The sequence below is a fragment of the Condylura cristata genome, unplaced genomic scaffold (genome assembly GCF_000260355.1).
Source record: "Condylura cristata isolate star-nosed mole 26May11 unplaced genomic scaffold, ConCri1.0 scaffold00007, whole genome shotgun sequence".
Taxonomy (NCBI): Eukaryota; Metazoa; Chordata; class Mammalia; order Eulipotyphla; family Talpidae; genus Condylura; species Condylura cristata.
The window spans coordinates 16,823,557-16,847,934 of record NW_004567108.1 but is presented as its reverse complement, the minus strand read 5'-3'; the positions used below and the strand labels follow the sequence as shown (position 1 = coordinate 16,847,934).

Here is a 24,378-nt window from a genome sequence, read left to right as displayed (position 1 = left end):
TTTGCATGGTATATGCAAAATATACCATTAATAGTAGTAAGTGGCTGCTATTAATCCTGGAGTTTAAGAGGGTCCAGGAATTTGTAAATCATTCTCCTGAAAGAAATTAGCTTGCTATTTTGTTTAGGTGCTTATTGCTAATAGGCGAGTATGTGTGACTTTTCTAGTTGCCAGAGGTACTGCCAAAGCATTGATTCTCTGCATTTTGGCTAAAATCATGTGTAGGCATTGCCAAAGCATATTTGCCAGTTGATAAAGGACCTTGGTTATGCTATAAGGATAACTAGTATTAGAGTTTTTCATTCCTTCCCTGCGGCTTTGTTTTGCTTTCTTAGCTAAAATCAGCCACCATTTTTGGACCCTGCTAATCGTAACAAGGTTTTTGTCATCATAGAACTCATGACACATAAAACTCCTTGTATGAGTATAGAAGGTTAAAGTTTGCCTCTCATTATAAGAACTGCCACTTCCACCATACAGAAAAAAGCTGATGGAGCCAAAGTGTCTACCTTCCAAAAACATAAGGGATAAATAATGGAAAGTTCTTGGCTCAGTGCTAATTTCTTTAAAATCATAAATAGCTATTAGAAAATTTAAATACAGATTTCAGAATGAAGATTGTGTTTTGTGATTCAGAGTAAAGCTGTGGAGTTAATTTGTTTGCGGTCCTAGGTCACCAAGACTCTAACCTCAGGCAAATTCCTAATGCTTTATGTAAGCTTCAGTTTTGTCACTTCAAAACGCAGATTTTAATAGTGAGAATGTATGCAATGGGCATTTTTTCATGGTGCTGAACATAAAAATACTCAGAAATCAGTTACAGAACATATAGTTAATAAGTTTGAGGATTTTAGGCCCAATTTTGCCATATGTTAAAATAGTAGAGAGAAGATCATTAGGGTCACTTGCCTCAGTCCCTACTAGCTCCATCCAGTCCCTCACTAACCCTATGTTATTCTTCACAGTTTAAAAACTACTTACAGATTCATTTTCCTCCTACTCTTCGTAACAACCATGAGAGTTAGGACAACTACTACAGTCCCATCTTACAGCTGAGGAAACACTTAGAGAAGTTAAATTCCTACTTAGAATAATAAAAATTATAGCCAACTGCTATGGAGAACTTTTCTGATCCAAGCATTGTATTCACATTTTATAATCATGATCTCATTTAATCCTCACATTAACCCAGCAGAGCTGATGGCATTTCCCAGTTTGCAGATAAGAATAACATCTGGTAGGGATGACAATAACTTACATGTACTATAAAATTTATGAGAAATGTGGATTAGTCTAGCGATGCTGTCATGGCTCTTCCTCCACTGCTGCCTCCTGTCTGAAGATCGATCTTTGAGCTTACCACATGGCTTCAGCCTTGTCTACTCTGCCATAAAAATTGTCTAGAAAGTTTTAATGTCAGTGGCTGTATTTCCTAGAAATTCTACTTGGTTCTTTTCCCATTCTTTTCCATATGCATGCATCAAACCTGTAGTTAGTAGCATCAGTTTTAGTCTTAAAGGCATCGTTTCCTGTGTATATCGTTAGTTTACAATCCCAGGCTTATTTTTCTCTTAAAGACTCTTTCATTTTAATCTGGTAAAATGTTTTCTAGTTTAGCATATCCTGTACTTCTTATAGCAATCATCTTTCATTTTCTAAGCAAATACCTATTAGTCTAGTTCAGAGGCAAATATAATGTTGCCTCTAAAAACAGCTGAAATTATGTGTATATTTGTATTACATTATTTATGAAAGCACTAGAGATTCGAAATTTTGTGCTCTTGAAGAGAGTTATGACCTAGCACTAGGCCTTCCCCGTAGAAAGGCAAAAAAGTATTTCTTCATTGTCCAGAGGAAGAAACTGTTTGTGACTCAAGATAAACACCTAATTTAGAAATCTGGACTATGGCTCAGTAAGTGACGAGGAGGAAGAGGGGTTTCCTCTGAGCAGCAGAAACAATGGGTTTGGTTTTACAGTAGCCTGACTCCTCATGCAGACATGAGCATTATGTTATAAAGAAACTGAAAGGTAGTGCTAACTTTCCTACACAGAAAGTACAGGAACACCCTACTCTGGAAAACTGCATGTGCTTATTTTCATGGAATATTTTTTATATATATTTTTTTTATCTCAAGATTGGATATCCCGAACAAATCCTAGAGAAATACACTCTGTTCTGAAGAGAAGGAAGTTACAAAGCCATCCCTGGGTAAAGCAAGGTGAGAGAAAGCCAGTGGTAGTATCTCAGTTGTAGAAACCTTGTAGGTAAAGGTTTATACTGACATACAGGATCGTTAAATTTCATTGCTGCAGACTTGGTGGTGGTTTAATTTTGTTGTTCTTTCTAGGTGGCAATAATTATGTTCATTTAACAAAATTGGAGTGCCAAAGTTTAGATACTAAATTAATTGTGGCATAGGTGGGAGTGGGGTTAGTTCATGATTATAGCCTTTGCTAACTCTTACATTCAAATTCTTGCAGAAAAACCTTCAGTACCTTCCCTCTGCTTTGGAGAAAAACAACTAATCCTTACAGTACTGCTTAAATTCTTGTTGGTTTCTCTGCTTTTATCCTTCACATTTTTATCACAGTGTTCACATGTGCATTCCTGTTGTCTGTTCCTAGACGTTTTTCAATTTGTACCTTACTAATATTTACTGAAACACAGCCGATCTTCAAATAGCATTTTATTCAACATTGTTTCATTATGATATTGATGAGAAAAAATATCTCAGCCAAATTGAATGAAGGAAAGATTATGTGAGATCTGCTTTCCTTGTACATCATTCCTCTTAAAATCATAATTTCCAAGAATGTATCCACTGTGATGTAAAATGAGATCTTACTGAATAATTTTAACACAGAACTTTCAATAGTAACACTACATAGCATTACTTAAGTTCTCCCCTAAAGGTCCAGTTATATCCTTCACCAAACAATTGACCCATTTAGTTGAGTTGCCTATTTCCCTCCCCGCTTCCCTTCTGGTAACCAGTAACTGATCTTTTGTCTAAAAGCTTTTTATTCATGTTTGGTTTCTTTATGCAACACATATAAGTAAAATCATACAGTGATTTCTGCATCTTGATTTATTTCACTAAGCATAATCTATACTGTCATAAATGATAGGATTTTTTTTAATAGTTCTCTCTCTGTGTGTGTATATGTATATACACACAACACACTTTTGTCAGTCATTTTGATGGACAGTTAGGTTCTTTCTAGTTCTTGGCCATTGTAAATAATGCTGCAGTAAACATAGGGGAACTAGTGCTTTGTATTTTTCAAATATATACATAGAAGTGGGATAACAGGAATTTCTGCTTTAGTTTTGAGGACTTCATATTGCTTTCTCTCTGCTTTCTAAAATCCCACCAATAGCCACTTTCACAGGTTTGAGGTGCTCATTGTGGTTTCAATTTTCATTTCCCTAATTCTCTGCCCATTTTTTAACCATTTTATTGTACAGTTGTATGTTTTCTTTGTATATTTTGGATGCTAAACCTTTGTATTCCATTTGTTTATTTTTGCTTCCCTTGCTGTTGGATGTTACCCCAAATGTATCTCTAAGATCAGTGTCAAGGAGTGTATTGCCTATATATTCTTACTCTTCTGTATTTATGGTTTACACCATACACAAAAATCATTTCAAGACGAAAAAATTTTGGATATAAGACTTAAAACCATAAAATACATAGGAGAAAACAGGCAAACACTTTACCACGTAAGCTGCAGGTAACTCTTCCCCAACAGCAAGGACAACAAAAGAGAACTTAAATAACTACATCAAAGTAAAAGTGTCTGCACAGTGAAATAACTAACTAAACCCCCTACTGTGTGGAGGAAAATATTTGTACACCACACATAGATATGCAAAGAACTCATACAACTCAACAAAAATTCTAATCATAAATGGGCAGAAAAAATTAAAAAGATGGCCAACAGGCACATGGAAAAATGTTCATCATAACTTCTTAGAGAAATGCAAATCAAGACCATAATGAGATACCACCTCATACCTGTGAGTCTGGCCCATTGAAAAGACCAGAAACAACAAGTGCTGACAAAGATGTGTAGAAAAGGAAGCCCTTTTATACTACAGATGGGAATAAAGACTGGCCCAGCCCTTAAGGAAATCAGTGTGGAGGTATTGCAAAAGATTAAAAATAATAATTTGAAAGGAAACCTGCACCCCTATGTTTACTGCAGCACTATTCACAGCAGCCAAAATATGGAATCAAACTAAGTGTCCAAGATAGATCAGTGGTATCAAGAAGTGGTGGTATATATACAATGGAATATTACTCTGATCAGAAAATATAGATTCATGCCACTTGTAGTACATAGATGGAGCTGGAAGAGGTAACGCTAATTGAAATATATCATAAAGGGAAAGAAAAACACTGGATAGTATCACTAATATGTGGACTATAGAGAAACCAACCTTGAAAGCTGACTATAGTACTGAAGCATCCACCCTGGTGGTGCAACAGGTTAAAACGCAGCACTACAAATCTATCTGCAGCCACTGCAGCAGGAGTTCAATCCCTGGCCAGGGAGGTGACCCATAAGACCTCTCCTGCCTTCCTGCTGCTCCCCCCAGCAGTGTATGTCATCAGTCAGCCTATTCTGCTCCCTACACTGTCTCTGGAATCCTCTCACCACCTATATTATACCTCTGGCCTGTACCCTAGTGAAGGAAAAAAGGAAAGGTGGGGGAAGTACAGTTGACTATGGGCGATTTAGTGGAGGAAACTGATATCCAAAAAAAATTTTTAAATAAATTGCAAAGGAAAATGATTATAAATAAATATACTATTTTACAACAGTGAAAAGTTGATTGTTTTATCTTACAGAAATCAGCAAATCCTAAGTGAAAAACTTGCAAGCATTTAAAAATAAATACAATTGTATTTCTGGGGCTTTGCAATTATGTCAGAAAGTTTAAAGGAAACAAAGGATTGCCAACAAATTTTTCCAATTCTCCTTTCACTTCCTCAAAAGCCACCACCATCAGAATTGTGTGTGTGTTGGTCTAAGTATCCTTCATATATAGATAAATTCATTGATTACATTTGTATTGTTTTTGGAGTATATTTTTTAAAAAAACTTACCATGGCCCTCCCTGGTGGCGCAGCGGGTTAAAGCACAGCACTGAGAATCTAAGGCCAATTCCACATGAGTTCGATTCCCACCTGCCCTGGAGGTGGCCACATGGCGTGGCAGACCTCTCCTGGCCCGCCCGCTGCTCCCCTCAGCAGTGTACTTTGTCCATCTGCCTGTTCTGCTCCCCACTCTGTCTCTGGTGAAGCCTCTCACTGCCCCCGAGCCTCTGGCCTGTACCCCAGTTCTGTATGCACAAATAAATAAATCTTTAAAAAAAAAAAAAAACTTACCATGTGGCATCATGTGATATATATCATATTCTGTGTTTCTGAAATTAAACTTCTTCAATCTTGTCATGTCAGCATATAGGGGTCTATTTAATTACTTTTTTTTTTTTTTAAAGATTTATTTATTTGTGCATACAGAACTGGGGTATAGGCCAGGGGCTCAGGAGCGGCGAGAGGCTTCACCAGAGACAGAGTGGGGAACAGAACAGGCAGATCAACGAAGTACACTGCTGAGGGGAGCAGCGGGCGGGTCAGGAGAGTTCTGCCACGCCATGTGGTCTCCTCTGGGGCAGGCGGGAATCGAACTCATGCGGAAGCGGCTTTAGATTCTCAGTGCTGCGCTTCAACCCGCTGCGCCACCAGGGAGGGCCCTATTTAATTACTTTTAACCAAGGATCATAACAAAGCATTACAACTTATTTATCCAAGTTTGTATTGATTAATCTTAAGCAACTTTTTTTTTAAAATATACTATGTATCATAAGAATTTTACATCAATACAAAAACAAACATCTATTTTAAATGTTACATATTTTATTTATGGACATAGTTTATTTAGTGGCTATTTGGGTTTTTCTAATCTTTTATGTTTCAAAAAATACTATAATAAATTACTTTGATTATGCTTTAAAAAAAAAAAGCCAGGGAAAATTTAAGGCATGAAAGTCTACCTGCTGTCAGCAGCAGATGCTGCTTCTGAGAAGTTGGCAGGGTGCAAGTGACCACACACGCCCTTCTCCATTGTCCCTGTAGGTGTCCCAGCTCTAATCCCCAACATGAGGTTCACCTGAGCCAGGACGTATGCCACCATACAATGCCTGCTCTTCCCTCCCCTTTGGCTGGGCTAATAGCCCGCTGAGTTCATCACCACCACTCAGACCACCACTGATACACGTTGCTCTGCACCCACCTTTTGTCACGCCAATACGTGGCTCCCCTTCCATCAGCTCTGATGCAGTCTGTGTTGGTCTCTAAGGTGTCGGGGCACCTTTGCCTTTGCCACTCTGCTGTGGGGTTCTCTCAGCATTGTCCTGTTCCTGGATAGTTCTTGTTTCTCTGTTGAGTGAAACAAGTAACATCTTTTAGTCACGGTCTTGGTGACGCCACCTCGTGATGTCTAAATAGAAAAAAAGGTCAAACCTTTTTTAACTGAAGCCTAGCTCTCACATCCCATGCAAACATGGTGGCTGAAGGTGCTCTAGAATGTCTTCTTCTTTCAGATATTTAGAGCTATTTAAAAGAAAAACAAATAAGGTTTTTAACTACTTTACTTGGAAGCAAGTTTTTAGAAACTGCTGTCTTGGGGAACCAGGTTAATAGATCCATTTCTCACTTAATGATCTGAAAGTGTCCTAAAGAGCCCTCTAAATACTATTCTTCCTTACCTGAAAGAAAATGTCAACTCAATTTCAGGGTATAGATCATCTCCATCATGTCAGGCAAACTGTGTAACCTCTATAAGCCTCACTTTCCTAAATTTGGGAATAACAATAGAATTTTCATGAAGAATATTCATTCAGCAACCATACATTGAGCTCTTTCTATGTATCAGGCACTTTTAGTCGTGAACAACACAAAGGTAAAATTCAGAGACTGTCTGATGATCTCTTTGAGAAGGTGGTGTTGGTATGAAGATCCCAAATGCTGAAAAGATTAATATGGGAAAGTGGCCAGAGAGGGAGAACTTTGGATTTTACTCTGAATTCAGTGGGACACCTTTGGAGGAATTTAAGTAGGGTGAGGAAGGCAGAGGAGAGAACTATTACTTAGACTAGGATCCATACAATAGAAATGGGAGAAAGTTGTTAGATTTGGAATATATTTCGAAGACAGGCCAAATTATGACTTCCTGATGGAATGGTTGTAGGATGTGTAAAAAAGGACAGCTGGATTTTCTAGAATAGGGGAGACTATTGGGAAAATGGGTTTAGAGTTAGACACTAGTAGTTTGGTTTTGGACATGTTACGTTTGAGTTGTTTATTTTCTACCCAAGCAAAGAAGGCTATTTGCTCAATGAAGCTAAAGCTGGTAATACTTATAACCTTGAAACTAGGTAAGCCCACAAGGGAGACTGTATGTCTCATTTCAAGGGACTGGACATAGGTAAAGTACCTAACTCATAGTAAATGCGTAGGTGGGTAGGGAGTGTGGGAACATACGTAGGTTTTTTTTTGGGGGGGGGTGAGGGTAGGGGGAGGCAGGGAGTATGTGGGCTTATTTCTTGGTGTATCCTTTTATGCACATGACTACTGGTAGAGCCAAAAAGGTGAGGTAGCCCAAACTTTAAAACTCTGTTACTTCTCCTTCCCTCTTCAGGAAATGGTATGACTGTTAAGACCTGTGTTAACTTCTCATCAGACCTCAGACCTCACATACTTCCTCAGGTCTCCTTACTTGAGGGGTAGAACTTGCTGAAACATTGGCTTGGGAACATTGTGTTGTTGGGGTGGGGTGGGGGACATTTCATCTAAAGCCTGTGCAGGGAAACACAATGAATTAATGATTTTGCTAAGTTGTTTTAGGCACTGGCTGTGAGGAAAGTTTCTTTTCAACAAATACTGACATTCAGTAAGGACAAAGAGAACATAGCATGCTGTCAGTGCACTTACCCTGATGTCCATGCCCAATAGAAGGTTGTAGGCATAAAGTCAAAGTGCAGGTGCCTAACGTATCGTTCCTAAGAAGCTTCCACAAGACCTTCCATAAGCGAAAAGGAGGGCCCAAACCCAAGCTCACTCTGCTTGGAGTTGGAACTTACCTGTAATTCCATTATACCTGTGGCCTCTTCTCCCTGGATTCTCTGGACGTGGCAGTTACCATTATCTTTAAAGTCAAAAGAGGTGGCCAGAACAGTACTTGTTAGAACTCTAAAGCAAATCATGTCTCAATCCTGTGATTCAAATACTAGGTTAAGGGGCATCCTTACTGGTGCAAGGGGTTAAATCTCAGTACTATAAAGCTAATGGCAGCCACTGCAGCATGAGTTCGATCCCCAACCAAGGATCTAACACACGTCACAGCAGGCCTCTTTTGTCTTCTGCTCCCTCTCCTGCCTCTGGTGACTCCTCTCAACCCCTACACCTTTGGCCTATACCCCAGTTCTTGTGTACATAAATAAATAAACCTAAAAAAAATATTAGGTTAAAATGACTGCTTTGGATTTGATGGAAACTATGACAATAAATGAACAAACTCATAACTGAATCATTCTCAGTGTCTGTATTTACCCTTTTCCTCCAAAGGGTCTGTTGCTCCATGTCATAGACTTCAGCATAGAGAAAATCATGGAGGAACTGGACTGGTACCTCACATCAAGCAGATATCTATAGACTATGAGAGAGAGGAGACTGTGGTGAGTCCCTGGACACTGCCTTCAGACATCCGTAACATTCTTCATGAGAGTCACAGTTCCCTTCTACAAGTAAGCATTATTCCAGATTTCAGTTTGCTTACTGATTCCTCTGTATACTTTGTGATTTCTAATTTATTTCTTTTTTTGGGGGGGTATGTATAGGTACTAAAGCATTGTTAGGTAATTTAGAAATGGTGATTCAAAGCATCTACACTTTTGGCTTAGTACTTCAGTGTTTATTTTTCAGAATTGACTTTGTGTTTGCTTTGTAATTAAAAAAAATGTAAGCACATATCATTGTGCTACAAGTATAAAAAGCCATTCTGTTCTTTCTTCACACTGAGTGCCAGTGTCTAGTTGCAGCTGATGCTATTGAAGCTGTTGCTGTCGCAGCTGTGCTGGGCAACCACTGCACTGGTTCTCTTCCCATTTCTTTCACCTTTTGGTAAATGAGCAGCTGTAGAGTGCTTGGAAAGCTTACTTAATGTTCCATTTATTTTTCCTCAGTTAGGACCAAAACTTACTATCTTTCTCAATTTTATAGGACTTGTCACCAACTGAAGAGGAGCCAGAACCTTCCTTGGGGGTGGGAGGCCAGGACAGCGTGTCTGAGAGCACCGGCAGCATCCTCAGCAAGTTGGACTGGAATGCCATCGAAGACATGGTGGCACATGTAGAGGACAGGAGCCCATCTGTCCACTGGAACACAGACCTGTAAGACTCGAATACCATTCTGTCTCAGAGCAGAGGCCACTCCTCAGTGATATACTTCCGAAAATCAGTGGATTTATGGGAGAGAAGCAATGAAAGGAGTGATGTGAATGAATAACCCACAGCCATATTAAGATCCGGATTAGCCATTTTAAGAAGGAAAATAAACATTTCTCAGTCATTTTGCCTTCATAGGGAAAAGGGTTGTTTAAGCATTATATGTTTTTGCATTTGACTTATCTTTAGGAATATTTTTAAATGATAGAAAACTATGAAAAGTACATTTCAAGTTAAGTGTGCATAGTAAACCACTTTCAATAAAAATCTTATATCTGTGTCCTTTACTACACCAAGCAAGTTTTGAGAAAACTTTTAATTGGATAAACCTGATTTGGAAAAACTTACTTCATTGAGGAGAAATCACAACTTCACTTGTGACAATACTGAACTTCAAGTAAAAACATTTCTTAAGGCATCGTGGAGGCAATGGAACCCAAAATTCCCCTTATGGAATAGCTAGTATTCCGTTAGACAAAGGGATGTCGGGCAAGTTTTCCCGGTTCAGTTCCATCAGGAAACCAGTCTGGAGGGGAGAACATGTGGGATGTTCACAGTCATTGATGGTCTGACCTTGTTGAAGAATGTGGCTTGCAATAAGGCATATAAAATGGTTTGGAAATATAAGTTGGAACCAGGGTGTAGAGAAGCCAAAGTTCTAGGCCAAAAATATTGTAGTGAGCCTTGTGGGCATTAAGTCATGAAAGTTTTGAGAGGACTATGATTTGGCTAAGGGTGGTTATGTTCAGGAAATCAGCAAATTGTAGAAGATGGACTAAAAGACATACCAGAGTGAGGAGGTAGGACCTTAAAGGTGCTTTTCTTTTTCTGACCTGCATGTGGATCTTAAAATTTTTGTGCATAGGTATATTTTATAAATAAATGGTTATATATAGGAAAAAAATCTTAAAACTCACCTTTTCAGGGCTTGGCTTAAGAATAAAAAGGAACCAAACCCACCTTGTATCAATCCTGCACTTTTAAACAAGCTTGGTTTATGATAGACCAGGTCTGCCTACCTCTGCCCTGTAGCCTGAGAGATGGGAAAAAAGGATGGATGCCTTAGATGAGAAGAAAAGGGGCATGATTCCAGAAAGTTCATGTTAACTTTGCCTGGGTCATTTTTGTACTATATTGTACTATACCCGACGATGTCATGATTTTGAAGATTTTTTTTTTGGTAAGAAACTAAAAGCCATTTACTTACTGTCAACTTTTGCTACAGTATCAAAAATACTATTATCTGAAAAGGCTATTATCCTTTTCCAACTACATTTCAATGTAATGCAGATTTTTTTTTTATATGCTTCAACCAAAATAAAATACTACAACAGGTTGAATGTAGACGCAGATATGAGAATTTCTCTCATCTTCTACTAGGCTAAATATTAAAGCAATAAGTAAAACTATGTTAACAATGCCGATCTCCTAAATAAATTTTAGCAGTCATTTAACAATGATGTGTCTTGGTGTAGGTTGTTCTGCATTTTGAATTTTAGGTATTCTTTCTCTTTCTGGACATCCATGCTTATTCCTTTACTCAGTTTCAAGATATTCTCAGCTGTTTCTTTGAATGGAATCTCTATATCCTTATACCTTTCTCGTCCCATGTAGAATACACATCATTCATAGATTTCCTCTTCTGAGTCTGGTATTTCTCATATAGTTTCATCATTGTTTCCTAAATCTTGTTTTCTCTCTTTCCAATTGGGTAATTGGTACTTTTTGAGTCTTCTATTTCTGTCAGGTTAATTCTGTTTAAAGTACATTCCATATTTGTTCACATTTCTTTCAGTCTCCTTCTGTGTTTTTGCATCTCCTTTCTGATACTCTGCATCTGCTTACTTGTATTTAACTGCCTTTCCTGTAACTCAGCAACTTTTTTTTTTTTTTAAATGTGGTAGTTGGGTGAGGGTACACTCAGGAGCTCTTGGTGAGGCAAGTCCTCTTCATCATGAACTTCTGGCTGTGTAAGATGGTGCTGGGCCAGCAGATGGAAGCTGTGTAAGCTCAGTGCAGTACTGTTCTTGCAGACCGTGTGTCGGATGCTGCTAAGGGTAGCCTGAACATTCCGGTGGACAGTGGTCCACATAATAGGCAGTGATGGACTCTCACTGACCAGATCTCCATTTCTTCACTACCATCATGACTTCGCCTTTGGCTGTTGGCTCCAGACCCACAGTCTTGCAATGATCAGCCCTTTATTGTGGAAGGAGTTGTGGGTCTTAAGATGGTGCTAAGTCTGCTTGTCCCTCTTGATGAGGAAGCTGGAACAATTCCGAATGACCGACCATTACAGGTGGCAGATCCTGTCGCTATGGCAACTGGGGGTGGACAGAGGCCTCAGTTATCATTTTTAATATTATTTTAAAATCTTTGTTAGCCTTGTATTTTTGTTTTCTTTATGTAAGTCTAATGTACTTATATTCTCCTTTTGCTTTTCCAACTTTTGTTCAGATATTCCCAGGCATGTGTGTTGCCTTGTTTTGTTTTTGCAATTTTGCTGTGTGTGTACTTTTGTTATTTCTCTTCTCTGTTTACCTGGTAGTAGGTGGGGTGGGAGGGAAAGCTGGGGCTTAAGTACTTGGTCTCAGTCTTGGTGAGGAGTGAGGGTGACTGCAGGATGGCAGACAGCTTCTACCTCCTGCTTCCCACAGAGCAAGTACCGTCAGTGGTCAGTGTCCTACTAGTTTCCTGCCCCACCTCCTTGCTGTTATTTTGTGGTAGGCCATCTTCCACCAACCGTAGTCCCTTGTCAGAAGGCACTAGGAGTGGTCTGCATAGCTCAAGCTTTTGGACTCTGTCTGCCCTGCACTGCCAGGTGCCCAATACAGGCTTTGAGCACCTTGTGCCCAAGAATGGCCACTACTACTGCCACTGTGAGGTGAGGAAACTGCAAGTCACTGACTTACTCACATGGATCTTCACAAAGGAGTAGGGTGATCTCTCTCCCATCTTTCTGCCCGCTGCTGCTGTGCATGTGACAAAGCTCAACCATTTGTCTCTTTGTTCACTTTCTGTTGGGAAGAGAGTGGGAAGCTTTCTTTGCCTGCACTGGCAATGGAATTCTGTAACCTAAGCCAGTCCTATGCCTGAACTTGTGTGTACTCCCTTTCCAAAAAGGCCCTCCTGTAAAATTTACCATACCTGCTAGGACAGTAGGTGACCATCCCACAACTTGTTCCATAGACTGGGGTTATCTACCATCCTGGCTGTGATCCTCTCACCTCCTTCACAGCAAGTCACCAACTTCAGTGTATAATCTCTGTGGAAAAGTCATTAGACTATTGTTAAATCTATGGATCTTCCTTTGAGCAAAAAAAAAATCTTTAAAAGATTTATTTATGTACACAAGATGTAGGGTACAGGCCAGACGTGTAGTGGTGAGAAGATTCACCAGAGACAGAGTGGGAAGCAGAACAGGTAGATCGATGAAGTACACTGCGGAGGGGAGCAGCGGGCAGGTCAGGAGAGGTCTGCTGCACCATCCCTTGGCCAGGAATTGAACTCATGCTGCAGTGGCTGTGGATAGCTTCACAGCACCACATTCCAACCCATTGTACCACCAGAGAGGGCCCTGAGCAAATTTGTTTTAATAGTGTGTTGGGGGGTGGGGTGGGGAAGTGATCCAAACTTCTCTATTCTGCCATGTCATGAGAATCTCAATTACTATAAATTATATCAAGTTCTGTATTTCCCACGTGATTTATTTTTAGTTAAATCTTTTTAAATTTTAGGTTCATGGCAAAACTGAGACAGGCACAGAGGTTTACCATGTCTCCTTCCTTACCCCTCATGCATAGCCACCCCATTATCATCATTCCCTCACCAGTGTAGTACATTTTCATCCTTTTTACAAATCACATTTTGCTCCTGAGATCCTACTTCTGCACTCATTAATGTTATGCTTTCCTCTAATTCTTTTAATGTTTAGTTCTTTAAATGTTTAGTGTCTAATATAGATGCTTGGAATGTTAATAAGATCTCTTTATTCAAACTTGCTGAGCGCCCCACACCCCAAGTCACTATTCAACCTTGTAGTAACTGCTTTCTGGTTAACCTGATTATTCTTGTACTGAATATATGTCTAAGGGCTCCCAGGAAACCCACAGACTTTGGAGATCCTTTCTAATCAGCTTCCTTTTCTTTGGTATTTTACCCTATGTATTACAACCACAGTAACTACCCTAACCTCTGCTCTCTGCCTCCCTAGCTCAGTGAGGCTACTAAAGTCTGCTTTGCTTTTACTTTAACTCATGGTACTAGAGTTATGATGATATCCTTCAGCAGAGAGCTTGGCATTCTTGAGACTTACCTTATGAGCTCCCCTTTTTTTTGGGATCACTGTCTTGGGCTGCATGTTGTTCAACATCTGAAAGCAGTTTCCTCATACATTTTCAATTTTACACTGAAGGCAACAAACTAGTTAGGTGTTCTTGTCAAAGGTGGAAGGGAAATTCTTTTATTCTCAGTGAACTTTGCATCCATACCACAAACCTAAAAATGAGGAGTTAAAGAGGGTAGAGAATGTCAGCAGAGGATTGATATTCCTAGGTAGTCTCTAGCTGGTACATATTCTCATTGTCTTCAAAAACTTACTAAGTCAGGCCTCCCCAGTGGCACAAGGGGTTAAGTTTCATTACTATAAAGCAATCTAAAGCCAGTGCAGCAAGAATTGGATCCCTGGTCAGGGGGCTAAATACCTCTTGTCCTGTCCACTGCTTCCCTCAGCAGTATATTTTAGTTAATTTGCCTGTTTTGCTCCCCACTCTCACCCCCCAAACCTCTGGCCTACACCCCAGCTCTTATATGCATAAATAGATCTTAAAAAAATAAAAGCGCAAAACTAGTAAGCCCAAGAACGAGTCCAGCTTCCCATTTGATCATTAGAGTTCAGTAAATCTAGCCTGCCCCGTTCTTAAAAGTTGCACTGAAACACAACCTACCCTTCTATTTACATAGTATTTATGGGTGACTTTGCATGTCAGTGGAAACAGCTATACAGTTGTTACGTAGACATATATGACTTACAAAGCCTAAATTACTTTCTGGCCCTTTACAAGTTTATTGACCATTGTCCTAGCATGGAGATGACCAGATGAATTTCACCTACATATTTAGAGTTTAAGCAACCTTAGTACCTAGCTCTAAGGTTAGCAACTTACTTTATGATTGTATCCCTGATTAAAACAAAACTTGCCTTAATAAAATTAGGCCCTTTCATCCATCATAATTTCTTTAATGTCCCCTATTGCTCAAAGGACATCTTTAAATGACCTACAGAAAAGCATGTTTTGGCCCATCTATTTCATAAGCTTCCGATCATTCTACTCTGGTTTTTCTCTGTCATACACAGGACTTGTGAAGCACTTGAAGGCAATGTGCTTTTTCCTGCAGGCCCTTTGAAAATTGTGTTGTCACTTTTGGTTTCTCCATCTACTTTTTCCCCTTCAGGCTTATCATGTCTCTAAGAAACAGATGGCAGAGCGCAATTTTTAAAAATTATTTTCCACTAATAGTTAACTATTACATGTCATGCTTTATCTGAGGATTAGTTTCACTTGAAGGCAGCTTCCTTATTTCCCCCAGCCCTCCAAGACACTTCAGCAGCACATTTTCTATGGTTTGTGGCTTTTCCTTTCAAGGACTCATTTTATCAGGCTTTAAGAGTTTGTCTTTGTGGCTTGTTTCGTGTCTCATTCACTGGAACACAGGCTTATTGCTATTGGGTCCAATACAACTTACTGACCATACTAGGTACTCAGCAAATACTTGTCAAACCATGAAATATACCAAAACTAGAAAACAATGAAGCAGTGTAAATAGGAAGTGATCACAAAGATAAACTATCACTATAATAGAAAAAAAAAAAGCCAATCTTTTAACTCAGAATGAAGTGTAATGTACTTTTCAAGAACTGTTGATTTCTTCAGTGCCAAATGTCGCCTCCTCACTAATTCCTACAGTTACACTCTGGCACCTTGTTTCAACAACTTTTCTTCTTCAGAAATCTCACATATCCCTTTCTCTGGCATTATTTATTCTGCAATTCCACTTCTACTCTTTTTCATGCTTGCTCTTTCACTTCATGGAGTTCTCGGAACCTCTGCACTTCTATTGTGTTCTCTCAGTCTAACTGTACCTCTAACAAGCTCCTTATCTTGGCTCGTTGTACAGTTGAGCATGAGTAGAGAAAAAACTGAAAATCACTTTGGACAGTGAGCGCTTTCTGAACCACAACCTTAAGCGTAGCCAAACTCTTAAATGTGACAATTTGGGCCCTGTCTTCATCCTCACTACTATTTCAGGACTATGTTGCTCCCTTCCTGCGCTGCTACTCACCACACAAAATTCTTATCATTTCTCCACCACCACCTGGCTTTGTTCTCATCCACTGAAGCTACTTTTCCAAGGTTACCATTTATCTAAGGGTAAGGAAGTTTTTCAATTTGGTATCACTGATGCATTTTACATGTTTTCCACCTGCTTGGAATTCTCAAATCCCACTGTTTCTGTATCCTTCTCCTACCCTTCTGGTCATTTCTCTCATCAACTCTATAAACTTATTTTCCTCCAGCTGTACCTCATATGTTGATAGTCTCCAAGTCCTCCTTTGGCTTTGTGCTGTGTATCCTACAGATACAGTGTTCCAAAGCAGCCTCACCCAAAACTCCTTGCCTGCCAGTCCTGTTTATGTTTAAATACTGGACATCACCAGAACATCCCATCGCATGTATTTAAAATTGAATCTGGTATCTAAGTCAGGGAACTTGGGTTATCCTCTCTTCTTTTGTGTAGTCAGCTGTGTAGTCCCTGCTATTTTTATTTCCTAAACACACCTGCAACCTTCAGACTTCCTACTATCATCATCCTAGTTTTGGCACTCATCACCTGAGAGTCAAGTTAAGTGTCCTCTGCTTGACGTTCTAAAATCTATCCTCAGTGATCATTAATTCCTTGCTTTATATCCTTCCTCTGCCTACACATTAAGATTTTAAGTTCTCAGTTCATATTTATCCTTTCTGTAACTTCTACCTTTGATACTGTTTTGCCCACACCCAGTTTCCTTCACAGTTCACTTTCAGAATTTTGTTCCTCAGCTTCCCACTTAACTGAACTCATAATCCAAATGCACACATTAAGAATTTCTTTATATAAGCCCCACATAATACATTATTTACCAAACTTACTACACTTATTTTACAAACATAGGGCTTTAGATATTTTCTTCTGGTTTCAAATACTCTTCACCAATCCAAGTTTTAGTTTTCTACATCAAACCAGGTAGAGAATAATTAAAAATATAATACACAAAATCACTTTCCCTTTTCCACTTATCTAATAGGATGGAAAGCAGCTCAGAAGATGAAAGTATACCTTCTGAAAAGGTATAAAAGATAGTCATTAAGTAATGTATGCTTGACAGAGTAAGAACGTCGAAGAGCAACTCTTCTGGGAAATGAGCCCCAAAGTTTACTCTAGGATTATTCTTGGCTACGATACTAAAGACACAAAGTATGTAGCTCACAGTATCAATTCACATTTTTAAGCCTCAATTTCACCTCCTTACAACTATGTTTGGCTTAGAAAGAATTTCTTGGCCTATAGTCCCGAGTTTTCAGACAGATCATATATAGAGCTGCAGGTGACTTTGAGTCCCTTGATATCAATTGTACAATTCAGTTTTTCAGAGACATTTATGGCTTTCTTTAGAGGTTCATTAATTAATGATTAAGACCATCTGGATTAAACAATTTCTCAAATCCCTATTATGAGATTCTATAGCCATTTTAAATTGTACTGATTATTGGTTTAAGTTTCATGATTTAGATTATAGTTCCTTTTCCTACTGTTTGTTCCAAGACTAGATCTACTAAGGTTAAGCCTAAACTGTAATTCTAGTGAAATTATGATTAAAATTATATTCTGCCGTTTCTTAACAGAGGGTAGGTTAATGCCAAGGAAGACACTAGGTTTGACAAGTTAGTAAGAAATAACTTTTCAAGATTCTTTGTGACTGAGATTAATCCAATCAAAATTCAACAACTGTAATGCCTATAAGAAAAAAAATCACATTTGGTTGTCTACTTCTAAGTTAACACAAAATTTCTGGTTGAGGAACTTTGATCACAGGGCATGTTGTTACTAACCTGCTTCCTTCTTTTAGTTCACTCCAATTGCCTGCTGGCATTTGCCAAGTGTACTTTTCATCTTCTTTCTGAAAAATGGCCTTATCTCCTTACTTCATCACCTGTAATCTGTTCTACTTATGTAGGCTGCAGTGTCAATTCTTATGAATTTGGATGAGACATTTCAGGCAAGAACAAAAAATACAAACCAGAAAATAACTGGCATTGTTCTATTTAGAATCAACGATTAACATGAAGTTTTAATAAAAAATTTGCGAAGAACTAAAGCCATGGAGACCCCAATACATTAGTACCCAAAAAAACATCTTGAGAAACCGGAACATCCGAACACTTACTATGTCAATTACTAAAGATGATTTTTAGCTTAAATAATGTATCTGGGATTTGTTTCAGAAAAGTATGAAGGATAGGAATGTATAGGGCACATAACTCAAGTAAGCTTGATCAGAAACTGATGAGTACGGGATATATGGTGGCTCCCATCACAAAATATAAAATCTGAAAGTAGTAATTGTGTGGCAAACTGCACCATCTGGGCAATGATGAAAGCTTGAACAACTATAGCTACAAAGGTGAGTTACTGGTAATCAACAGATTGCCATGCAAGACACCTGGGGACTTCCTAATCACTTAGTTTGGAAACTAGAATTTTTGGTCAGTGACCTTTATTCACACCAAATTGCAACCAAATGTTTGTGGACAACAGGACAAAGCATACATTTAGAAAAATCTTCAAATATGTGTAAAATCAATTTGTGTAATAAATATGCTTCATTTTAACAAAAATTAACTAAAGGGGTAAGCATTTTTAAAAGCAGCACATCAAACGCAAAAAGGTTCAAAGAAGTAATTTTGTTAAGCAAGACTATCACATTTAAACTTTAAAATGGGTGAACAGATACATGGGTTTTCTATCAAAAGTTCTAAAAACACAGAACACTTGGACATGGGGATGATGAACAGGGTTAGACTGGGGGAGAGGGAGAACCAGACAATTTCCTGGTTTATTTTCTAAATGAACGTATTATAAGCTTGCTTGCTGGTCATGAAGTCTACATTGGACAAAAAAATTGACTTACCTGTCTTCATGAGATAGATTATAGTTGTCAAAATTTGCCTGTGTGCTTCAGTACCTGGTAATAATTCAAATACTCAACATATCAACAGAATAAAGCTAAATAATATTTTTCTCTGGTGATTTAAAAAATTATTTGCCTTGTGAAAATAGTAATTTGAATAAAATACTAAAGCTTCAAATATATTGCTATTAAGAGGTACTTGGAAATTTTAATATCAAATATGACATCTTTTCAATACAAGTCAATGAAACATGAAATAGCTTACTACAATGTTAACAAACTTGCAAGTAAAACTGAACTTTGTAAATCTCCAATAAACTTGAAATTTTAATATATTTGACTGCCAAGGCTTTATTTTAGTATTAAGACCTAAAGAATCCTATTTCAGAAAATGACTTTTTAAAAAAACTTTGAATATTTACAGGGTAAAATCTTACACATTTGGCTTATATTAATAGCTAAATCATTGGTGCTTAGAATACATGGAAAATTTCTAAACACAGCATCTCATCTATGACCACTTGAGGCAAAAGAAACCTTACTTGTATCTACTTCTTGAAAGTTCACTCTAAATACAATCCTCAAGCACACATACTCCAAAAGATCTAGTTTACTTTCAAGAAGGATCATCCCCTTTAATGCATTATTTCAATTAGCTTACAGTAGCAAGATGCAATTATTCTAATTCCAGATGTCAACCCCTGTAACATTTATCAGCAAATTCCCAAGTCTTTCCAAGTCCCAGTTTTCCTTATCTACAAAATAGGGACAAAATATTTAACTAGCAGAGTTGCTGAAAGAATTAAAAGACAGCATGCATTGTTAAAAGTATTAGACTTGCATTCCAAATTGGCTTTTTTACCCACATTTTTATTCTTTAGTATATTACTGATTGGCCTTTCTAGTCTTTAATACATATTTTAACTGTTACTTTACTCATTACTAAATCCTTACTGTTTTCATAAGCCACTTCAAATATTTTTGTTGATAAACTCCAAACTGGGAGGGGGAGAAGGTGAAGAGGGGGATATACCCAAACTTGTTTTGTATCACAAGGTTCACAGTAAAAGAGAACAGGAAACATGCAATTAAATGGAAGAAAAAGAGTGGAAAAAAATTTCCTTCAAGTAAATGCTCTGAAAAGAATTCCACATAGGAAATAGATCCTGAAGTTATTTTCATTCTGGTTTAATAGGTATTCACAAAAAGATATTCTGTGGATGTCATTCTTCCTCACAAACTGAATTATCTTCATTTATTTATTAGCCGATTTCATAAAACTTAGCACTCTAGAGGTTATTTTTTAAAAACTGATTTAAAAAATAAGTACACATTTAAAAAAATTTAATTTGAAGCAGATCTTATTCCCTGTATATTTTATGCATTTTCTGAGCATCAACTATGCACATCAACTAAGTAAATAAATACCCACCCAACCTCCCCATTTGTAGTTAACAAATAACTGCTCCCAAAAGATGTATAAAAATTTTAGAATAGAAAATGAATAAACATCTCAACTATTAAAATTACTTCTTTTTCAGCATTAAAAAATAAATTGTGAAGTGTAATTCGAAGTGTCATACTCATCTCTATTTCTAAAATAACACGGTACAATTTTAACTAAGACAAATGCTAGTTTCCCAAAATAGTATGATTGTTACCTTTCCCCAAGATTGTTAGCTTTCCCCAAGGTTTAAAAAATAAATATCACCATCATGACATCACTAGAAAGAAATTGAAGCATACAAAGAATAAACTATAGTTTCTTTTTATATCAAAATGTACTCTTGAAAATGTGTTTGGCACAGTGCTAAATCATATATAGTTAATACTAAATATTGCAGGATACAATAAAACCCTGGAGTTAATTGTTTACACCCTCATATGGGAATGAAAATAATAGATACCAATTATTCAGAAGTCAGCCTATACAAATTGTATAAACAATATTTTGTTTTGCTTTGAAAACCAGTGATATAATAAATTTTACATAAAGACTGCAAAATAATATAAATGGATTTAAACAGATCTTTACAATAAGAAATTCAAATGGAAACAGACAAGTAACAAAGAGAAGTAAAAAAATTTATTGCAGTATTCGCTCCACCAGATTGCCTGGGGATCCCTTTTCTTGTATTGTTTTCAGGGTGACCTAATACATCAAAATCTACATTTACAAAAACTCCTTCTGCAGATAGGTCATAGATACTGCATGCTTTTTTTTTTTTTCAACAGAATAAATTATATATCCAGGAGATTCTGTCATTTTACAGCCTGGAAAAAACAATGCTTCCCTGGAAACTGGGCTAAGCTAAAGAAAGCCATCCGCTGCTAGGTTAAACTCCAAGAACACTTTATTAAGAACATTAACAGACTAATTTCCAACATTCACTTGTTTATTTTTTAAACAGAAAGTTTTTTTTCCAAGATATAAACAATTTTTGTTAAACTATAATACAGTGGGAGTAAAAATGAACTGAGAATCTGTTTCTGCTGCACAACAGCGAAGGGAGCTCCCACAAAAATGTTTGCCCAACATTTCCTTCTTTTGTTCCTGCATCCCAGGTTCCATTCTTACTCTTCATAAAACTGATTTTTTTTTTGCCAGAATGTTGATATTTCAAGTTTTTTCTGCCTTTAAAAAAATTCCTGTAAATTTGGCTGCATGTACAAATTCATTAGCTGGAAGTCCCGTCCTTGGCGGCATACAGGGATCGTAAAGTCTGAACAACTTTATTAGTCAGCTTATTAGCACTCGTTAGAGCAATTTTTTTGTAAATTATGTCTGACTCTTTAATAGTGTCTACCCAAGGCACCAGTTTGCGGCCATCACGGCGCTTAGCCTCAGTCCAGGAGCCACTGTAGGAGCCTGCCATCCACTGAACACTGAAGCCATTGCTGGTTTTCTGTACTACTCTTGCAATTTGTGGTCGATCTTTGTACTTTGGACAGCAAATAGCGATGACATCCATGACGTCAACACTTTCATTCATCTGTGCTGCCAACTCCGTAGAGTCTGAATTTCGTTTTGACCTTCTCAATGACTAAAACATTGGGAGGGGGGAAAAAAGACCAAGTGTTACACAAAATAATTTTAGTGAAATTATTGTTTTTATTGCTTTTAATCCCTTGACGCCGGGAGTTGGGATTTCCCAGCACACTTCCATTGCCGGCAATGAGACGCACCGTGACCGCCAGCGCCAAGGGGTTAACATATATTTGTAAAACCATATAACTCTTAATTTGTACCCGTCTTTACTCTTATTGAGATATAAAATTATATATACATATGAACCATAAAGCTACATAAAACTTAGCAACAATAAAAAAAGGATAACACACATTAATACAATCCAAAGAAAAATTAACCCTTTTAACTGGATAAATCTCATTTCTGTTTTTTTGCTTTTTTTATTGTCTTTTATGTTAAACTTTCTACAAAAGGATGTATATAAATGGTTACGTAGAGAATCTCTATCTACAAAACGTTTTCTCTTATAAGTATTACATTACTTGTGTACATTATTTAATAGACTGACATATATAAGCACATAAAAATCATTTTACGTAATACGCTGCGAAATACGTTGACTCCTCCTCCGCCTCACCCCTGAAGTGCCTCCTCCTCTATCCTCCCCATCACTTTCATCATCTTCTGTCTCTGCGGCTGCATTATTTTTAGGGCTGCCTCCTCCAAGCAGCGAGGTAATTGCTTTGTTCCGAGCATTTGTGCTAGCTGACACCTCCCCTTCTTCCTCCTCTTCATCAGGGTCCAGATGTTCCATGAGAAGTTTGAACTACAAAAATTAGATGGTAGTTTAGTGTTTTAAATAAATATTTCAAGTAAGACTATCAAAGTCCTAACTTTAAGTGAAATAAGTTTTAGCAAGCAATCAACTGATTAATAATTAAAAAATGGACATTTTAATTAATAATTAAAATGGATTAATAATTAAAAATGGGCAGTGTACTCTGTCAAGAGGATACAAGAAGATGCAATGAATACTGAAGAATTTTGAATAAGGATTAAAATAACTTTCAGTTTTAGGGAAAAAGGGTTACAGTGTATGAATAATATAAAAACCATTGTGCAGATTTCATCTTTGGCCAAAAAGTCATTACTAATTATATTCAGCTACCTCTTTAAGGTATATTAAAGTAAGAAACTACTTAAAAAGATAGTCTCTGACAACATTTCTAAACAGTAAAACCCACTAAGTATTAGTTTCCCATTCCTCCTTGGTAACCAGCCCTTGGTAATCACTATTTTATTTTCTGCCTCTATGGACTTGCCTATTTTTAAAAAAGAAACTTTCCTTGTTAAGTAATTATACATGCAAGAGATAGACAAATAGATATACTTGTATTATCTGTGTAAGAATACATAAAAGAAATAAACACTGGCTGCCCATAAGGAGAACACATGGTTGAGGAAAAGTAAGAGGATGATTTTGTCATGGTTTTCCATTTCATGAAATATAAATCATGCAGTCCATTGCATAAAAAAGAAAATTCCCAGTCATTGGTTTTTCCTAAAAACTTTCAGTTTTGTTAAAATAAAAAGGGGAGGGGGAAAGGATGGTACTTTTTATGAAATAATAACTAATTGGAGCAGTGGATGAAATGGGAAAAGCAAGCTTACAGTAACTCATTATAACCAAGTAGACAAAATAATCATGGCAGTTCATAAAGTTTACCTTCAATGTAAAGGAGACAGCTATGTCCCCAAAAGAGTTCACCAAAAAAGTCAATATAAAACAAAATATATTTTGGCTTTACTACTCACATCTAGATATTGTTTGACTATACTCCTCTTCACATCCTCAGTGATTTTGGAATTAGCCATATCACTCCGCAGGAAGTCCAGTGTTTGTTTGGGATGAAAATGAACTCCTGTTTTTCGGTTTATCGCTTTATCATATACTTTTGCAGATTCAGATGGAGAGTATTTCTGAATTTTACTGTTTGGGAAAACAAAACTATTAACTTTAAAAACTTTTCAGGTAGGCTCTACCTTGTGGTGCAATGGGTTAAAGGACTGCATTATGAAGCTCTTCAAAGCCACTGCAGCATGAGTTCAATCCCCCATCAGGGAGATGACCCACTTGGCACAGCAGACTTCTCCTGACTAACTCGCTGCTCCCCTCAGCAGTGTACTTCACCGATCTGCCTGTTCTGCTCCCCACTCTATCTCTGTTGAATCTTCTCCCCACCACTCCTCTGGCCTGTACACCATTTTTGTATGCATAAATAAATAAATCTTTAAAAAAAAAAAACTTTTCAGGCATTTACATTTAAATAAATTCTAACTACATTTCACTTAATAAAGATTCAACAAATTCACTTAAATATAAAGATTAAAAAGAATAATCTGGCCCTCCCTGGTGGCGCAGCGGGTTAAAGCACAGCACTGAGAATCTGAAGCCACTTCCGCATGAGTTCGATTCCCGCCTGCGCCTGCCCCGGAGGAGACCACATGGCGAGCCAGACCTCTCCTGACCCGCCCACTGCTTCCCTCAGCAGTGTACTTCGTAGATCTGCCTGTTCACTTCCGCATGAGTTCGATTCCCGCCTGCCGCCTGCCCCGGAGGAGACCACATGGCGAGCCACACCTCTCCTGACACGCCCGCTGCT

At 37.7% G+C, this 24,378-nt stretch overlaps 2 protein-coding genes across 3 annotated transcripts in view; one reads left to right on the top strand and one right to left on the bottom strand.

Annotated features, from left to right (window-relative positions):
* The window catches only part of LOC101618813 (chromosome unknown open reading frame, human C5orf42), a 93,672-nt gene extending 82,709 nt beyond the window's left edge, over positions 1 to 10,963 (top strand). The window contains exons 53-55 of the mRNA XM_012721875.1: positions 2,137 to 2,220; positions 8,638 to 8,816; positions 9,292 to 10,963. Coding sequence (XP_012577329.1) covers positions 2,137 to 2,220; positions 8,638 to 8,816; positions 9,292 to 9,465 — 437 coding nt within the window. The 3' untranslated portion in view covers positions 9,466 to 10,963. The remainder of the gene's footprint in view (positions 1 to 2,136; positions 2,221 to 8,637; positions 8,817 to 9,291) is intronic.
* A 9,533-nt stretch (positions 10,964 to 20,496) lies between these two features.
* Positions 20,497 to 24,378, bottom strand: part of NIPBL (Nipped-B homolog (Drosophila)) — a 163,869-nt gene continuing 159,987 nt past the window's right edge. The window contains exons 45-47 of one of the 2 annotated variants that reach the window (XM_004678099.1): positions 23,531 to 23,705; positions 22,353 to 22,541; positions 20,497 to 21,788 (exon numbers count right to left, since the gene is read on the bottom strand). In XM_004678099.1, coding sequence (XP_004678156.1) covers positions 21,423 to 21,788; positions 22,353 to 22,541; positions 23,531 to 23,705 — 730 coding nt within the window. In that variant the 3' untranslated portion in view covers positions 20,497 to 21,422. Of the gene's footprint in view, positions 21,789 to 22,311; positions 22,542 to 23,530; positions 23,706 to 24,378 lie in introns of both variants that reach the window. The other variant, XM_012721861.1, reaches the window with a different exon arrangement.